The sequence below is a fragment of the Ranitomeya imitator genome, chromosome 2 (genome assembly GCF_032444005.1).
Source record: "Ranitomeya imitator isolate aRanImi1 chromosome 2, aRanImi1.pri, whole genome shotgun sequence".
Taxonomy (NCBI): domain Eukaryota; kingdom Metazoa; phylum Chordata; class Amphibia; order Anura; family Dendrobatidae; genus Ranitomeya; species Ranitomeya imitator.
In genome coordinates, this window is record NC_091283.1 from 819,919,219 (window position 1) to 819,936,159 (window position 16,941).

The 16,941-nt window shown below is 46.1% G+C and overlaps 1 protein-coding gene across 1 annotated transcript in view; it reads right to left on the reverse strand.

Annotated features, from left to right (window-relative positions):
• The window catches only part of MKI67 (marker of proliferation Ki-67), a 47,472-nt gene that overhangs the window by 21,918 nt on the left and 8,613 nt on the right, over positions 1–16,941 (reverse strand). Inside the window, exons 5-11 of the mRNA XM_069753945.1 lie at positions 15,079–15,142; positions 14,962–14,992; positions 14,032–14,841; positions 12,806–13,044; positions 7,590–9,558; positions 5,888–5,997; positions 5,623–5,794 (exon numbers count right to left, since the gene is read on the reverse strand). Coding sequence (XP_069610046.1) covers positions 5,623–5,794; positions 5,888–5,997; positions 7,590–9,558; positions 12,806–13,044; positions 14,032–14,841; positions 14,962–14,992; positions 15,079–15,142 — 3,395 coding nt within the window. The remainder of the gene's footprint in view (positions 1–5,622; positions 5,795–5,887; positions 5,998–7,589; positions 9,559–12,805; positions 13,045–14,031; positions 14,842–14,961; positions 14,993–15,078; positions 15,143–16,941) is intronic.

Genomic DNA, 16,941 nt, shown 5'->3' on the forward strand with positions numbered 1-16,941 from the left:
CTGCCCCGTCAATCTTAGGGATTTTTTCCCAGGACTCAGAGTCTTTATCCTCAAAAGGATATCTCCTTTTGGATGAAGAGGGCAAGGAACCCATTTTTTCGGACTTTTTCCACTCTTTGTCAATTAATGCTTTTATTTTTGCATTAACCGGAAACGTGCGTTTCCTTTTTTCTTCTAGGCCACCAAACATGACATCTTCTAGTGACCTAGGTGTCTTCTCCTCTTTAAGCCCCATTGCAGATCTAACTGCTTTGACCAGTTTATCTACGTCCTCAGTTGGGAAACATGGACGACCTCCTGAATCACTGTCCGAGGAGGAATCTGAAGACTGGACAGAGGCCGAGGAGGTAGAGAGAGACCGGGATGTTTTATGACTCCCCTGTCTCTGAGAGGCATCTGAGTCTGTGGACGCCTTACGGCTTCTCCTTCTTGGTTCGCTAAGGGCCAATTTTAAGGAGTCTTTTATTTCAGCCTGTATTATGGCTTTTAGGCTAGTGGCAAAATTAGGGGTCTCTTCTTGTATGGTTTTAGTAATGCAGTCAGCACAGAGATCCTTCTGCCACTGAACTGCAAGCGGGTTTCTACAAAGGGCACACTCTCGGTTCTTTGTTTTACCAACCGCTTTCCTGGACCCCTAGTGATCAAAACAGACAAAAATGGACCCTGTTACCATAAGGGTGACATTCACGTAGATCACTCACCACTACCGACAATCAAGGGTACCGATTTTGGAGGCTGGACAGATGCACGTGAAGCGTCCCTCCTGGACGCCGATGAATCCTGTCGGACAGAACGACTGCTGTTCCTACCACTTGAGCGGCTGCTCTTGGTATGCTGGTGGCTCGGCAAGGCATCTGGTGAGAGCTCCATTTGCTGCTGCTGCTGCGAAGGCGGCTGCTGCTGCTGCTCCTGTTGTCCTACTTCCATGGTGAAGTTTATGGACATGAGCGCGTCTTCTGTGGTCTAACCCCCTTTTATGGGGGGACCACTGCACTCCCCGCCTCCTTCGGTGCCCAAATTAACCCCCTCCCACTCTCTGCCGTGCCGCCGGAGTTCCCTTTCACCGGCCGGCGTTCTCATCATGGGCGCCGCCATCTTGGATCCGGCGCCCGCCCCCGACGTCACGCGGGCACGCCCATTCCCAGCGTGCCTTGCGCGTGACGTCAGACGAGCGACCCGGAAGCGGCCACCGCACCTGGACGCCGGCAGAGAGGGGAGGGCGGCGTGGCAGCCATGGAAGGGAACACAGCCCTCTGACCATGCTGCTCAACGCCCGCTCGGACGCAGAGACCCGGGGGACCTGCGGACGGCGCTTCCAGACTCCCGAACCCGACGCACAGGCGCTGCCTGATTCTTCCACGCCGGGACGGGACCTGGGTAAGTGAACCGCCGTGTTCAGTAAGAGGGTCCCTGTCAGGACAGGAAACCCAACTGAAGCGAGGGAGAGGTACCGCCCTTTTATTTTCAGTAGGGTTTCCTGTCCTGGCTGGGCGGATCCCCTCTCTCAGGTGTGCCGTCATGGGGGAAGGGAAAATATTGATATATTCACCTCTCCGGCGGCCCCTGGACATCACGCTGGTAACCGGCAGGCTTCTTTGTGACCGCCACGCTACCAATCAGAAGCCGTGACGTCATTCGCAGGTCCTAAATTCCTAGAATTAGGAGTTTAGTGAATGAGAATGACGTTGCGGCTTCTGATTAGTCGCGTGGCGGTCACATGAGCGGCACGCGACCAATCAGAAGCCGCGACGTCATTCTCATTCACTAAACTCCTAATTCTAGGAATTTAGGACCTGCGAATGACGTCACGGCTTCTGATTGTCGCGTGGCGGTCACATGGGCGGCACGCGACCAATCAGAAGCCGTGACGTCATTCGCAGGTCCTAAACGCGCGCATTTTAAACAAAGAAGCCTGCCGGTTACCAGCGTGATGTCCAGGGGCCGCTGGAGAGGTGAATATATCAATATTTTTTATTTTAATTCTTTATTTTACACATCCCTATGGATCCGATACCGATACCCGATACCACAAAAGTATCGGATCTCGGTATCGGAATTCCGATACTTGCAGTATCGGAATGCTCAACACTACTCAAGACTTCTTCCCCTCTCCTGATGTACATTATCTTCTGGGCCAAATCCTGGCTGATGACGACCCATTCTGACCTAATCAGTGCTTTAAGTTTATCACAATTTCTGTATTTTTCTTTGTCCTCCTGCTTTTTCACGAGATGGAGATCTGGGAAGTATCCTGGCTGTTGACCCAAAATGTAAATGCTAATTCACAGAGCCACTAGTCATCACTTTTGCCTTGTGACATGGTCTCAATTATGCTCATCACCAAATTACTCCTGATCACTGCAACAATTTGCTCTATTAGGATGTTTAGATCTCACGCTAATTCGTGGCAGTATTAAGTATAATTGTGAGAGCAATCACTTAACGGTTTGAAAAATGAAAATGGATCACAATTTGGACTAAGAACATATCCATGAATAAAGAACAGATCTAAACATCCTTCAAGAGCAAATGATCCAGGAGCAATTTGGTGATAACCAAGTGGCTCGGTAAACAAAAACGACATCTTGGGCTCGTGGTCCAGAAACTCCCTAAGGCTCAATCTCATTAAAGGCCGTCTCTTGAGCTTGTCAGAGTAATGCAATCGCCTCAATTCTAGCAGGGTGCACTCTCCTCTGAGTGACAACTCTGGTGAATAGAACTATAACACTTGTAGAACTATAAAGCCCAGCATAAGTTCTGATGTAACATTTGCATATCAGTCCTTTGCTCTCTGTCTACACTTACCACTGTATTTACACAGATAACAAGCACATGGCTCTGAGAGGGAAAGCCAAGAGCTATGATTAGGAGACCTGTTGTGAAAGGCTGGCAATTTAAAACCATGTCTCCAAAATATGAGAGGAGAAAGGAGAGCAGCTAACTGCTATATAGAAAGCAATGGACTGGAGAGAGCTGGCTATGATGTTAAGAGTTAACTCCACGTGTGGAGTGTAAGTTAACTACTGGGCCAGGCACTAGAGGCCAGCTTCATGGAAACTAGCTGTACACAATAAAAGAAAATCCCTCATAGCAGAATGACCTTAGATAACTGCAAGCTTGCTTATGTTCATGCTAACTTGTTTTTTTTCTCTAACAAAAGCAATGTAAGAACTTGAGAACACTCCTTTAAGAACCAGTGATCACTCAAATAGTGGATTGACAAAAAGCCACAAAGGAGTTTTCTAAAGTGCTTACATCACTTGTTAGAGATTAAAATTTAAAATAAGTTTGCAACTGACTTGCTAATTCGGTGTAATTCTCCTACTAGGAGCGATTTTTATCTTTTATGGTGTACAGCTGGTTTCCATGGAGCGCAGCCTATAGTGCATGGCTCAGAGGGTAGCTACATTCCATGTAAGGAGTTAACTCCTAATATCCCAGACAGGATTCTCCAGTCCAATGATTTCTATATAGCAGTTTGCAGCTCACCTCCCTAAACCGATTAGATAAGAATGGATCCGCCATCGCCCGAGATGTAAGACTGAGAATGCAGGAATATACCACATGATGTGGACATGTCCAAGACTGGTTGCTTTCTGGTTGGTGGTAATGAGCCGTGTGGAAGGGGCGTATAAATGCAGAGTGCCGAGAGATCCGATAGTGTGTATACTGGGACATGTAGAGGAAATTAGAGTGGATAACACCTGGAAGATAGCAATAACTAGGCTATTATATATGGCAAGGAAGGTAATAGCAAGGAACTGGATCAAGGAGGAACCGCCTACAAGGGGTGAATTTCTGAAATATGTTAAACATGGTCTTAATTTGGAAAAGGGGGTCTACAAAAGACGTGGGAAAATAGAAACGTTTGACAAAATGTGGTCTCCGTGGCTCGAGCTAGGATGAGTAGTTATGGGAAATGGGAGGATGAGGGCCTCTGAAAGGAAGAGAGTGCTAAAGGAACAAGCGGACATAAGTGAGTCAAATGGCTCAAAGAACCATCAATACTGGTAACAAAAGTATAAATGGGTATGAGCTGTTAGGGGAGGGGGAGGTTTGGGTTTTGGAAAATGTAAAAATTTTGTAAAATAATGGAAAAATGCATAAATTGTATTGTTCATATTCGACTTTAATAAAAACCTATTTTATAAAAAAAAAAAAAAAAAAAAGAATGGATCCGCCATCAATCATGATTTGGCTCAGTAGAATATCCATTTTCCAGGGCGAACTGCAGAAGTCTTGAAAAATAAGGATCCACCCTGTAAATATTGAGTCTTTGCATAAAGTTCATACTTGAACTTGTTTAATAAAAGCTGAAACGTATGAAATGCTGATAATGGTACTTCAGTAACCGTATAAACATTTGACTCAAAGATCTAAAAACACTAAAGCAGCAAAAAGTGAAAACCAATTTGTGACAGTCAAAACCTTTAGCCACAACTATACAGAAGCACGTGTATGCGTGTATATATGTAGGAGTATACATACACACCGTATATATCCATCACAAGCCAGAAAATCTACTACCTGGATTTTACAGTACACCTATAATCATATTTGTTTCATCCAACAGGAAATATGCATCTACATTTCCCTTATACTATTTTTTCATGACCACAAAATGACTGCTGAAAAAACTGTTTAAATTGCATTCCCTTATCTGTAGACATTTTTTATATATTGGACAGAGCAAAAAGTGGACTACTCAAGACGAAAAGTTCATGGGCGGTCCAGAAGTAAAGGGGTAACATAGTAACATAGTAAGGCCGAAAAAAGACATTTGTCCATCCAGTTCAGCCTTTTCAGCAGTATTCTCCACTGCTTTAGTTAGACAGCATGAAAATAAGCAAGTCTTCAACCGACTTGCTGTCAAATCTTCTGCAATGAGAGATTTTATCTTTACTAGTAGACCGCTCATTTCCATGGAGCACAGCCTCTAGTGTCTGTCTTGAGAATGCTCAAAAGAGGGGTTAACTCTTAACATCCCAGTCAGCTCTCTCGAGTCTACTTGATTTCCATACAGCAGTTAGCTGCTCACCTCCCTCATCCTCTGAACAGATATGCTTTATTAGTGTTGAGCGAATGTGCTCACATAAAGTGTTATTATCCGGGCATACTCATGTGCGGTCTTCAGCAGGCTCGAAAAATATGTCCGAGTCCCCGCAGCTGCATGTCTCGCGGCTGTTAGACAGCTGGAGCACATGCAGGGGTTGCCTGTTTGATAGGCTATCCCTGCATGTGTTGCATCTGTCTAACAGCCACGAGACATGCAGCCATGGGGGACTTGATCATAGTTTTGTTGCACACCAAAGACACTTCGCACACAAGCATGCTCGGATAACACCTTATTCGAGCACGTTCGCTCATCACTAGCTATATCTGTGTAAATACAGGTATAACACTGTAGACTCCAGAACAAAGGTACTAAGGGCTGAATGTGTTATAGCTGAACTTTATAGTTCTAATACTACAGGTCTATTCACAAGAACCGTCACTCAAGGAGAGCCTGTCCTGCTAAAAGCAAGGAAACTAGGGAGATTGTAGTGCTGAGAAGACAACTGGAGAATACCCCTTTGAAGAGGTGTGCAAATCATTTACTGAGATACTAGCAGTAATCCTTACCAGTGAAACTTTCATTGTGGGCAGTGTCGAGTTTCACAGCCTGGTTCCTCACGACTTTAGGGACAAATCCAGTTAGGTTCACTACTCGTGTGTGAGCTCTTCCCACAAGAATTGTGGCAGGAGAGTCTGCATGACCTGTGCTTGTCACATCCTTGACTTTTTTCATTGGAGTCTGAAAGCAGGCAAAGCATGTCACATTTGTAATACAAAAAAAAAAAAAAAAAAAAAAAAAGTACATGAAAAATACAAAAATGTCACCACACACCTTATGCTTAAGTTTCTTTTTTATAGTCACTATTTTCTGCGCAGGTTTATTAATTGTCCTTTGGGATTTTGCTACTCCAACTTTCACAACATCAGCCCATGTTTTAGACACTAAATGGGGGGGGAAAAAAAACAAAAAACAAACATTTACAAACAAACTGAGGCAAGGTTACAAAACGAAAGTTCTTATGTCCATTAAGGGGAATCCGTCACGCCCTGGGACACGTTTCAGCTATTACTATGGGCATACAGGTAATAGCTGTGACGTGTGACCACTGACGTGCAGTTGTGGTGCTTTAATCCCACGCATGAGCCCCGCACTTCGACATTCTGTACCTCTTTCTTTCTATGGTCCGGTTCTTGTGCGCAGGCGCACAAGAACACTGAATTCACTGACCATAGAGAAGGAAGAGGTATAGCATGCCAATTTTTACCTTGTGGAGACACGAAACTCTGCAACATAAATCTCACTCATACAATGCATTGGACATGGGTGTCAATGAACATGTGGAATCACCGGCTTTCAAACGCCGGCGTTTTGGACCTAGTAGACGTGTGCATGTAAAAGCGCTGCCGATTAAGGGTACGTTCCCATGATCAGTAAAGAAGGACAACTATCAGATTTTATCCTCTTAGTATATGGCAATAAACATCTCATACAAACAGCACTGTGCGTTTGCAATTGCTCATTTTTCCTTTCTTCTCAGTCAATTCTTTTCTCAGCTTTATGTAGCAACCGGAAGTCTGTTGTCCATGCATTTATCATCCCCCTCTTCAATTTCCAACTTAGCTGCTCTATCCTCCCCTTGCCAGGGACTTTTGCAGTGACTTATGATTCATACAGGAAAAATGGACCTCCTGTTTCTACAGAGCTTAGAAGGATTCAGCTAGTTCTTAATCACTTGATATCATACACCTAATGGAAAAGAATTACCGTATTTTCCGGCGTATAAGACGACTGGGCGTATAAGACGACCCCCAACTTTTCCAGTTAAAATATAAAATCTTCTCAAAAGTCGGGGGTTGTCTTATATGCCGGGTGTCATCTTATAGGGTGGGTGCGGAGCAATCTGCGGTCGAAGTATATAGTGGGGGGAGTGGTCCCGATGACGAGGTGAGGGAGCGCCTCACCAGGAAGGTGTAAGTGAAGCAAACTGTCAGTGTCTGAGATGCCAGGGTTGTGCAAAAAAGAGAGAGAGAGAGCGCGGTGCTGTGCCTAGAAAAACACTCCTCTTTCACTAATCTGGCTCACACTTGTATCCTATCATCTCCTTCTCTGCCTCTGCTTCACTTACACCTTCCCGGTGAGGTGCCCCCTCACCTCGTTATTGGGGTCGCTAACCCCACAATATGCGGCGACCGCAGATTACTCCGCACCTGCCCTATAAGACGACACCTGGCGTATAAGACGATACCCAACTTTTGAGAAGATTTTCGAGGGTTAAAAAGTCTTATACGCCAGAAAATACAGTAACAGTGTAGAAACGCAAAATCATAGAATGTTAGAGTTGAAAGGGACCTCCAGGGTCCAATTCCCTCCTCAATGCAGGATTCACTAAACCTTCTCAGGCAGATGCCTGTCCAGCCTCTATTTGAAGACATCTGGGAAATTTTAAGTACACGGTGCTATATAAATATGATTTCAATATATTAAGAGGAAAAAAATTAGGGAGGAATACTTCTTTAAGCAAATAAAAACTTACCAAGCAGGTTGGCTTCTGTAGCACCACTTCTCCTTCTGGAACGAATGAGTTCAAAAGCTTCAAGTTTCCGGCTTCTTCTAGGAGTTTTCCTCATGGATAGAGATTTACGAGATATCTTTGGGGTCTGTGAAGCTGGAAGATCACTCTGAACTTGTTCCTGAGGTGGTGTATCTATACGTGAAACAGAGAATCGTCCCTTCATATATGGAGTGACCGGAGTGGACATCTTGGCCACAGGGGACCTCCTGGCCGGAGTGGGCGTCTTGGCCACAGGGGACCTCCTGGCCGGAGTGGGCGTCTTGGCCACAGGGGACCTCCTGGCCGGAGTGGGCGTCTTGGCCACAGGGGACCTCCTGGCCGGAGTGGGCGTCTTGGCCACAGGGGACCTCCTGGCCGGAGTGGACGTCTTGGCCACAGGGGACCTCCTGGCCGGAGTGGGCGTCTTGGCCACAGGGGACCTCCTGGCCGGAGTGGGCGTCTTGGCCACAGGGGACCTCCTGGCCGGAGTGGGCGTCTTGGCCACAGGGGACCTCCTGGCCGGAGTGGGCGTCTTGGCCACAGGGGACCTCCTGGCCGGAGTGGGCGTCTTGGCCACAGGGGACCGCTTGGCCGGGGTGGGCGTCTTGGCCACAGGGGACCGCTTGGCCGGGGTGGGCGTCTTGGCCACAGGGGACCGCTTGGCCGGGGTGGGCGTCTTGGCCACAGGGGACCTCCTGACTGAAGAGGGCGTCTTGGCCACAGGAGACCTCCTGACTGAAGTGGGTGTCTTGGCCACAGGAGACCGCTTAACTGAAGTGGGCGTCCTGGCCACAGGGGACTGCTTGGTCGGGGTGGGCGTCTTGGCCACTGGGGACCTCCTGACTGAAGTGGGCGTTTTGGCCACTGCAGACTGCTTGGTCGGGGTGGGCGTCTTGGCCACTGGGGACCGCCTGACTGAAGTGGGCGTCTTGGCCACTGTGGACCTCCTGACTGAAGCGGGCGTCTTGGCCCCTGGGGACTGCTTGGTGGGGGTGGGCGTCTTGGCCACAGGGGACCTTTTGACTGAAGTGGGCGTCTTGGCTACTGGGGACCGCTTGGTCGAGGTGGACGTCATGGCCATTGGGGACCGCTTGGTCGGGGTGGGCGTCTTGGCCACTGGGGACCGCCTGACTGAAGTGGGCGTCTTGGCTACTGGGGACCACTTGGTCGAGGTGGGCGTCATGGCCACTGAGGACCGCCTGACTGAAGTGGGCGTCTTGGCCACTGGGGACTGCTTGGTCGGGGTGGGCGTTTTGGCCACTGGGGACTGCTTGGTCGGGGTGGGCGTCATGGCCACTGAGGACCGCCTGACTGAAGTAGGCGTCTTGGCTACTGGAGACCGCTTGGTCGAGGTGGGCGTCAAGGCCACAGGAGACCCTCTGACTGAAGTGGGCGTCAAGGCCAAAGGAGACCGCTTGGCCAGGGTGGGTGCTTTGGCCACAGGAGTCTTCTTGGCTGGCGAAGGCGTCCTGGCAACTGGGGACCTCTTGGACGGCGAGCTGGCCATAGGAGACTTCTTGGAAGGTGACCTACCCACTGGGGACCTCACGGCTGAAGTAGGCGTTTTGGCCACTGGGGACCTCTCAGACGGCATCCTTGCTGGTGTAGTGGGAATAGGTTTAAGAGATAAACCTTTTGGACTTCTGGACAGAGATCTGACAGGTGACTTTGCAGATGGAGATTTTTTAACCGGTGTTAACTTAGCAGAGAAGGATGGCATTTCCACTAGAGACTTCTTAGCTGGAGAATTTTTCACAGGCGTTACTGCAGCAGAGGTGTGAGCCCCAGCAGGTGACTTCACAGAAACGGAACTTTTAGCTGGGGATAAACTTTTAGCAGGTGTCTTAGCTAACGGAGATTGCTTGGCTGGTGAACGTTTCACAGGAGAATTTCTTGTTGGACTAGACCGAGATACATTGGGTGACTTTCCAGCAGACTGTTCAAAGACCTCCTAATCAAAAATTGAAGAAAAAAAAAAGGGGGGGGGAAACAAAAAAGAAAACAGCTTTAAAATTAAAAGGGACGTGGGAAAGTTATGAAATGTCGAATGTCTGTTCTGTCCCTGATCTAGGCTTTTAATGGAGATGAATCTGTGCTACACTTTATGTACATGCTCAGTAGTGAGGAGTCGGGAGTCACGGAAATTGAGGAGTCCAGTTTGGCTTACAGACTACACAGCCCTGTATCTAATATATCTTATAGAGGAAACTTACCAATTTCTCCTCTGACTGATCTTTCACTCAATTTATGGGTACAATCTGTATTCTGTATTCAATGAAGACAGATTTCACCTTTGCATTGAGAAATTTGAGCAGTTCAGGAGAAAGATTTCTCTTGAGAAATATTTTCAAGTGCACTTTGGATTTAAAAGGGAAAAAAAAGACAATACTCTCTAGCATGGGCAGTCCTGTTGATTGGGACCTCCAATAGGCACCTAGCGCCTTACAAACTTGATCAGTGGGGGCTGGGTGCCAAGACCACTACAGTTCTCGAAAGCAAAAAGGGGCAGACGTGTTTATGGCCCTTTGGAAAGCAGTATCCAGATTCATACTTATTATGGATCCGTAAACAGCACATTCAGCTCTCTTCAGCAAGTCGAGTAAAACCAAAAAACAACCTTCAAATAAGAAACTTTGTTCCATCAGTCAATGGCAATCTTAGCACCTGGACCCCATGGATCAGATCACCACATTAAAATGCTGCCCATGCCCAGTTGTTACACTGATGCTGCTGTCTATATAGAAGTGTTTGGTTTATATAATATTTATACATACAAGCCTGTCTGAAGGAAACTACTGCCCTGGGACTGAACACCTGTATTGTATGTACCGTATACCGAGTATAAGCCGACCCCCCCAATTTTGCCACAAAACTGGGAAAACTTATTGACTCGAGTATAAGCCTAGGGTAGGAAATGCAGCAACTACCGGTGAATTTCAAAAATAAAAATAGATGCTCCATATAAAGCTGTGCCCCATATAATGCTCTGCAACGTTCTTTATGGCCCCATAGATGTTCCATAGAAAGCTGTGCCCCATATATAAAATGCTCTGCACCGTTCATTATTGCCCCATAGATGCTCCACATAAAGCTGTGCAATATATAATGCTCTGCACCGTTCATTATGGCCCCATAGATGCTCCATATAAAACTGTGCCATATAGAATGCTCTGCACCGTTCATTATTGCCCCATATAAAACTGCCATATAGAATGCTCTGCACCGTTCATTATTGCCCCATATAAAACTGCCATATAGAATGCTCTGCACTGTTTATTATGGCCCCATAGATGCTCCATATAAAGCTGTGCCATATGGAATGCTCTGCACCGTTCATTATTGCTCCATATAAAACTGTGCCATATAGCAGGGGTGTCAAACTGCATTCCTCGAGGGCTGCAAACAGGTCAGGTTTTCAGGATTTCCTTGCATTGCACAGGTGATAATTTAATCACCTGCAGAGAATGATTCCAGCACCTTGTGCAATGCTAAGGAAATCTTGAAAGCACGCATGGTTTGAGGCCCTTGAGGAATGCAGTTTGACACCCCTGCCATATAGAATGCTCTGCACCGTTTATTATGGCCCCATAGATGCTCCATAGAAAGCGGTGCCCCATATATGATGCTCTGCACCGTTGATTATTGCCCCATAGATGCTCCATATAAAGCTGTCCAATATATAATGCTGCTGCAATAAAAAAAAAAAAAAAAAAATCACATACTCACCTCTCTTGCTCAGGACGCCGGCGCTTTCAATATTTACCTGCTCCTCGTGCGGCTCCGTCTCCAGCACCGACGCTCAGCAGAGGGCACGCACTGACTACGTCACCGCGCCCTCTAACCTAAGCGTCACAGCTAGAGGACGCTGGAGACTGAGCCGCACCGGAACGAGGAGCAGGTAAATATCGCGCAGCGCTCTCCTCCCGGTATACTTACCTGCTCCCGGCGCGGTCCCTGCAGTCCCGGCGCTGCATCTTCCTGTATTGAGCGGTCACAGTTACCGCCACCTCTATGGGAGGTGGAGCCACATATTCATTTCTGTAATGAGCGGTACCATGTGACCGCTCAATACAGGAAGAAGATGCAGCACTGGAATAATTACACAGCCCCCGCTCCCCCTCCCGTGCCGACCCCCGGGTATGACTCGAGTATAAGCCGAGAGGGGGACTTTCAGCCCCCAAAAATGGGCTGAAAATCTCGGCTTATACTCGAGTATATACGGTATGTATATAAAGTATAAAGCAAGCGAGACCAATGTTTCCATAAAATGCCTTCATGACTTGCATATAATTTTCGTGGGCACTACTTTGGAGGACATGGGAAACCACGGGGGTACGTTGCGGTCATCAAGAGGCTGACAACAGGAATTACAACCTTCAGAAAACAAGTAGGCAACTCCCCATCCATCTGATAACCAAGCTGCTCCATTTAGCTTGGTGTCACTTAGGAGGCAGACACTGGTCTGGAGCTCCGGACTGGTTTCTCCCAATGTTGTATTTGTCCTTTATTTTTGTAACATTCTCACCTCCTCAGGTTACCTTATTTCCCTCGGTTACCCTGTCTCGACATATGGCAAACACAGTCTTTCCAGGGTTCAGTCTGTATTCTCCTTCGTCTGGATGGCAGGACCTTTCCATTACCTAATGCAGTCACCGATCCGGTTTAGGAGGGGGGAGTCCTGCCTAAGCTCACCCCAAGAGCCTGTATTGTCGCATGGATCAAGCTGTAGATCTTCCTCCGGATACAAACCAGAGATGGGCAAAATCTCTTTGGAGCAGGAGAGTTATACTTCACACATCTTGCTTCGTTAACTCACGGACCATCTCCTCATTCCCTGTTTTATTTCATCTCTGCAATATACTTTCTTTTTGTGGGACACAGAACCTGCCCTTTTATGTTTGGATTGTTTTCCTACTTCTGTTACTGCTTTTCTCACTAGCTGAATAGCTTAACTACCAGTGGGCGAGAAGTTGACTAAGGTTGTAATTCTTCATGTCAGCCTCCTGGTGGCAGCAGCGTACACCCAATTTCCTTTCTCCCCCCAATGAAGGCTAGCAGACGGGGATTTTTCAGTACACAGATTTTTCTTTTTTCCTTGATGTTCTCTGTTTACTTATGTGAAATCCTTCACTACAAAATATGGCTTATTAGATTGTAAATAAAATTTAACAACATCCTATCATGTAAAAACCTCTTACCCTGATCGCAGATTGCTTCAGGCCAAAGCTTTTGCGTATAACTGTGCGAGGAGAGTTTATAGACAGACTCCTCCGAGCAGGCGTTGCACCTTTCTTAAGGGGAGAATTGGGAGGTAATCTTTTATCAAACAGCTCCGGACTAAGATGTCCACCAAACGATACCCTCTTCCTTTTGGGTGGTGGTTCTGGAAGGGAAAGTTCATCGCTTCTTCGTTTCCTTGGAGTTTTCCTTGGCTCAACTGTTAAGAATAGAGAAACATGAATTAAAATAACCTGGAAAAAAAATGTAAAAACTTTACCTATTAGTAACCTCAATAATTGGAAAGAGTCTCCTGACACAAACCAAACTGATCATAAACCTCAGACTGCTTGTTCCAACTTAGAGGAATGTACTTTCGGCTATGCCAAGGGAAATGATTCGGGATCTAGTCCATTGGGCACTTACGGATAACCAGAACTGGAGCTCTGCTTTAGTTTCACAGACATACCTGGATAAAACATGACGGCACGGCAAACACTCGATGTTCGGGGGAGGGGGGGGGGGGGGGGGAGGGACCCGAAGAGTAACACGAACTTCCTGGTGAAGACCATGTACGGTGTCTGTGCCGAGCATTAGGTGTTCGGTACGGAAGCCGAACTTTACTGTTCAGGTTCGCCCATCTCTAATCATCTCACACTGAGGAGATTGCTGGAAACTATTGAGGGGACGTGATATTTTTTTTCTGAATGTTGCTACCCACTTACCTTTCTACTTGGGTTTTGTTTATTTTTATAGGTTTCCAAGGGTTAAACAAACAGATTCCCTCACTGGCCACTGCTCCTGGTGATATCAAGACCACTGCAGCCAATCACTGGCCTCAGCGGCTTCACAAGTGAAGATGGCAAAAGGCATTGAGCCGTCCATTGATTGGCTGAAGTGGCCATATACACAATAGTCAGAACGTCACTGCTACAGCCTTTCAAAGACGAAGCAGCACATGTGAGCAAACCAGTAAATGTCAACTCCTGGAAAACTACATTTTTTTTTTAATTTTTTTGTTTTAAAAAAAATCCCTTTAACACTGAACAAGCGAGTCCTGACATCAATATTAAAGGCTCTTATTTAACATATGTAAAGGTACAAGGCAGGAGGTTAAAGGGGTATTTACGAGAACAACACTAGCAAAACGTTTTGGACCAGATTTCAGTAAGTGAGTGAACATGCCGCTCCAGGTTATAAAACGCACCTTCACTTGCATTGCCCTCGGACACAGAAGCTGCAGATGGCGTTCTTTTTGGCGACTTCTCTAAACTCTCGCTTCGCCTTCCTTGAGTAGGAGATTTACCTCGAGGAGAACTGTCTGGGATGTTTAATACCAGTTTTGATTCAGACTGATTGCCCCGACGTCGAGGTGATGGCGAGTCGGCTGCTTTTGCGTCAGTAGGGGTAGACTGTATTTGAGATTCTAATTTGCTTTTTTCTTCAGCACTTGCAGATCTTCTGGGAGAGCGTTTCTCTTCATAACCATTTACAATGGGATGCACTTGCTCCTGTGACGCTGGCTGAGAATCGCGTTTGGAGCGTCTCCGTGTCGTTGCTTCAGGTTCCTTTCCCACCTCTTGTAGAGACTTGTTCAAGTCTTTAGTTGAAGTTTTGGGACTTCTTGATGGACTCTTCGAGGCCTCCCTGACTCTTCCAGCAGAAGCTGATCGAGGCTCCAGAGCAACCTCTTTCGGACGGGTCAGTGGGCTGTCGCTGGATTGACTTCTAGAATGACGCTTTGGGGCCACTGGAGACTGAGAGCCGTCTTGCACTTGAAGACTTCTTTTCAGCGCCACGTTTTTGGGCGAACTGCTTTTATCTTTTACAGGCGTTCTTCCAATTTCTACTTTACTTTTAAGCATTTCGTACAATTCCCCAAAGGGTGACAAGTTGTTTCTTGCCGATGACGAAGAGGAAACCTGCAGCGATCGCCTCGAATGAGTAGTTTTGATGATATTGCCTTCGGATTTGCGCTGCGTTTTATTGGTGAGAGTCTCAATTCGCACAGTTTCATCTGATTAAGAAAAATATACAATAGATAAATATGACAATACCTGTAACTTCCCATCCTGCACATTTCTGCGCCACAGTAACAAGTCACAACACTTAGAAGTAATAAGTACAAAATACCTACTTGTGTCAGAAGGGTGGTTACTTGCAAACACCTGGAAGAAGGGGCAAAAAAAAAAAATCAATTAAGTGTTTACAAGTCAATCAAATGTAATGTAAAATTCACTATCAATAGATATACCTTAAAGGTTTCAGAGTCCAGTCCGGTTGAGCGTCGTTTTCCTTGTTGTGTAGGTTTCTCAAATCTGTTAATATATAACATCATATAAAAAAAAAGCGCATTATTTTACTCTAAAGGAAAATCATTTACAGAACGGTACAGGGGCCTCATTTTCTTATCTGTATTACAGCTGCAAGATCTGACCGAAGTAAGCGTCATGTAAACGGGAAGTAACAGCATCATATATATACTTAGATTACTGAGGAATTATGGTCATAATCGAGTAGAGACAATAATGCCGCTATATGGCTCATTGAAATGTGCAGCCAACCCAACCAAAAATTCAAAGCTTATTTAAAAAAAATATAAATAAAATTATATATTATATATATATATATATATATATATATATATATATATATATATATATATATATATATATATATTTTGTTTATTCATATATTGTTTTACATTTTTGGATTCGGCATTATTATATGTGTAGATTGCTTTACTTTTAACTAGGGAAAGGAGGGGGTTAATATTGTTTATTTAAAAAGAAAATGCATTAAAAAAAATAAATAAAAAAAACTTTACTTTGTTCAGCTCTTACAGGGGACTTGAACCTGCAATTGCTTGTACTATATACAATACTGCAGTATATAGTAAACATCAAGTTGTCGGTGGGGAAACCTGCCACCTGTGGCTGGATTTCACGAGAGAACATGACAGTGACGGGGACCTCCAAACGAACGCCTAGGCTGGATCTCAGAACTTAATTGCCACTTTTAGCAACTTATGTAACAGCCGGCATCTGTCCTGTGTGGCGTGGGCTTGGCTTCTGAGTCCAATCAACAACGTATAAAAACACATGGTGTGATGAAGGGGCTGCCTAGTGAAAACAAGTTGTGACCTGTCCACATAACTGATACAACTGCTGATAGTGGGTGCCTCATCGCGGGGACCTGCACCAATCGACAGAGCGGGGAATTTGTATTCCCATTACAAGTTGGTCCTGCAGTTTGGACGCCTGACCACCACATTATTCATTCTTCATGGGGCTGCCGTAAAGCTGAGCGCAGTCCCATAGGAAGTAAATGGAGCACAGGTAGCACAAGTGCATTCCTGTTTTATATAAAACTGGCTTGTTCTGCTGATTTGTGCAAGTCCCAGGGGTGCGACACCCACCGGTCAGCAAGTTATCACATTACGGGCAGATGTGCGATGCCCAGTGATAAGTTGAAGGGTATTTGTCAGAACCATTTCACGACAAACTAATGTTACAATAAAAAATTATGCCTGTCTTGTTGTAATCCGATGTGCCTGAGCTAAGAAATCAAGCTCTGAGGCCACATGCAATTCAGTCTGGAAGTGCACTGGGGGAAAGTCAATGTACGGCATAAATGCAGTTGCAATGCTTATTACACGTGGCCTCAAAGCTTGTGTAAATCAGTGCTGCCACGTGGGATTACAAAAAGTGCCTTTATTATGAAGAAGTACCATTATTTTCAGTAATAAAAATCATCCAGTCAGGTTCCCTTAGGCCATGTTCACACTTTGCGGTTTTTACCGCGGAACCACGACGATTTTGTAGCTGCGGGTCCGCAGCAGTTTCCATAGCGTTTACAGTAACCTGTAAACCCTACGGAAACCGCATACCGCTGTGCACATGCTGCGGGAAAAACCGCGCGGGAACGCAGCGGTTTACAACCCGCAGCATGTCACTTTGTGCAGAATCGCCGCGATTCTGCACCCATAGAAATGCATTGATCCGCTTACTTCCCACATGGGACTGTGCCCACCATGCAGGAAGTAAGCGGATAATGTGCGGGTGGTACCCGGGGTGGAGGAGAGGAGACTCTCCTCCAGGCCCCGGGAACCATATAT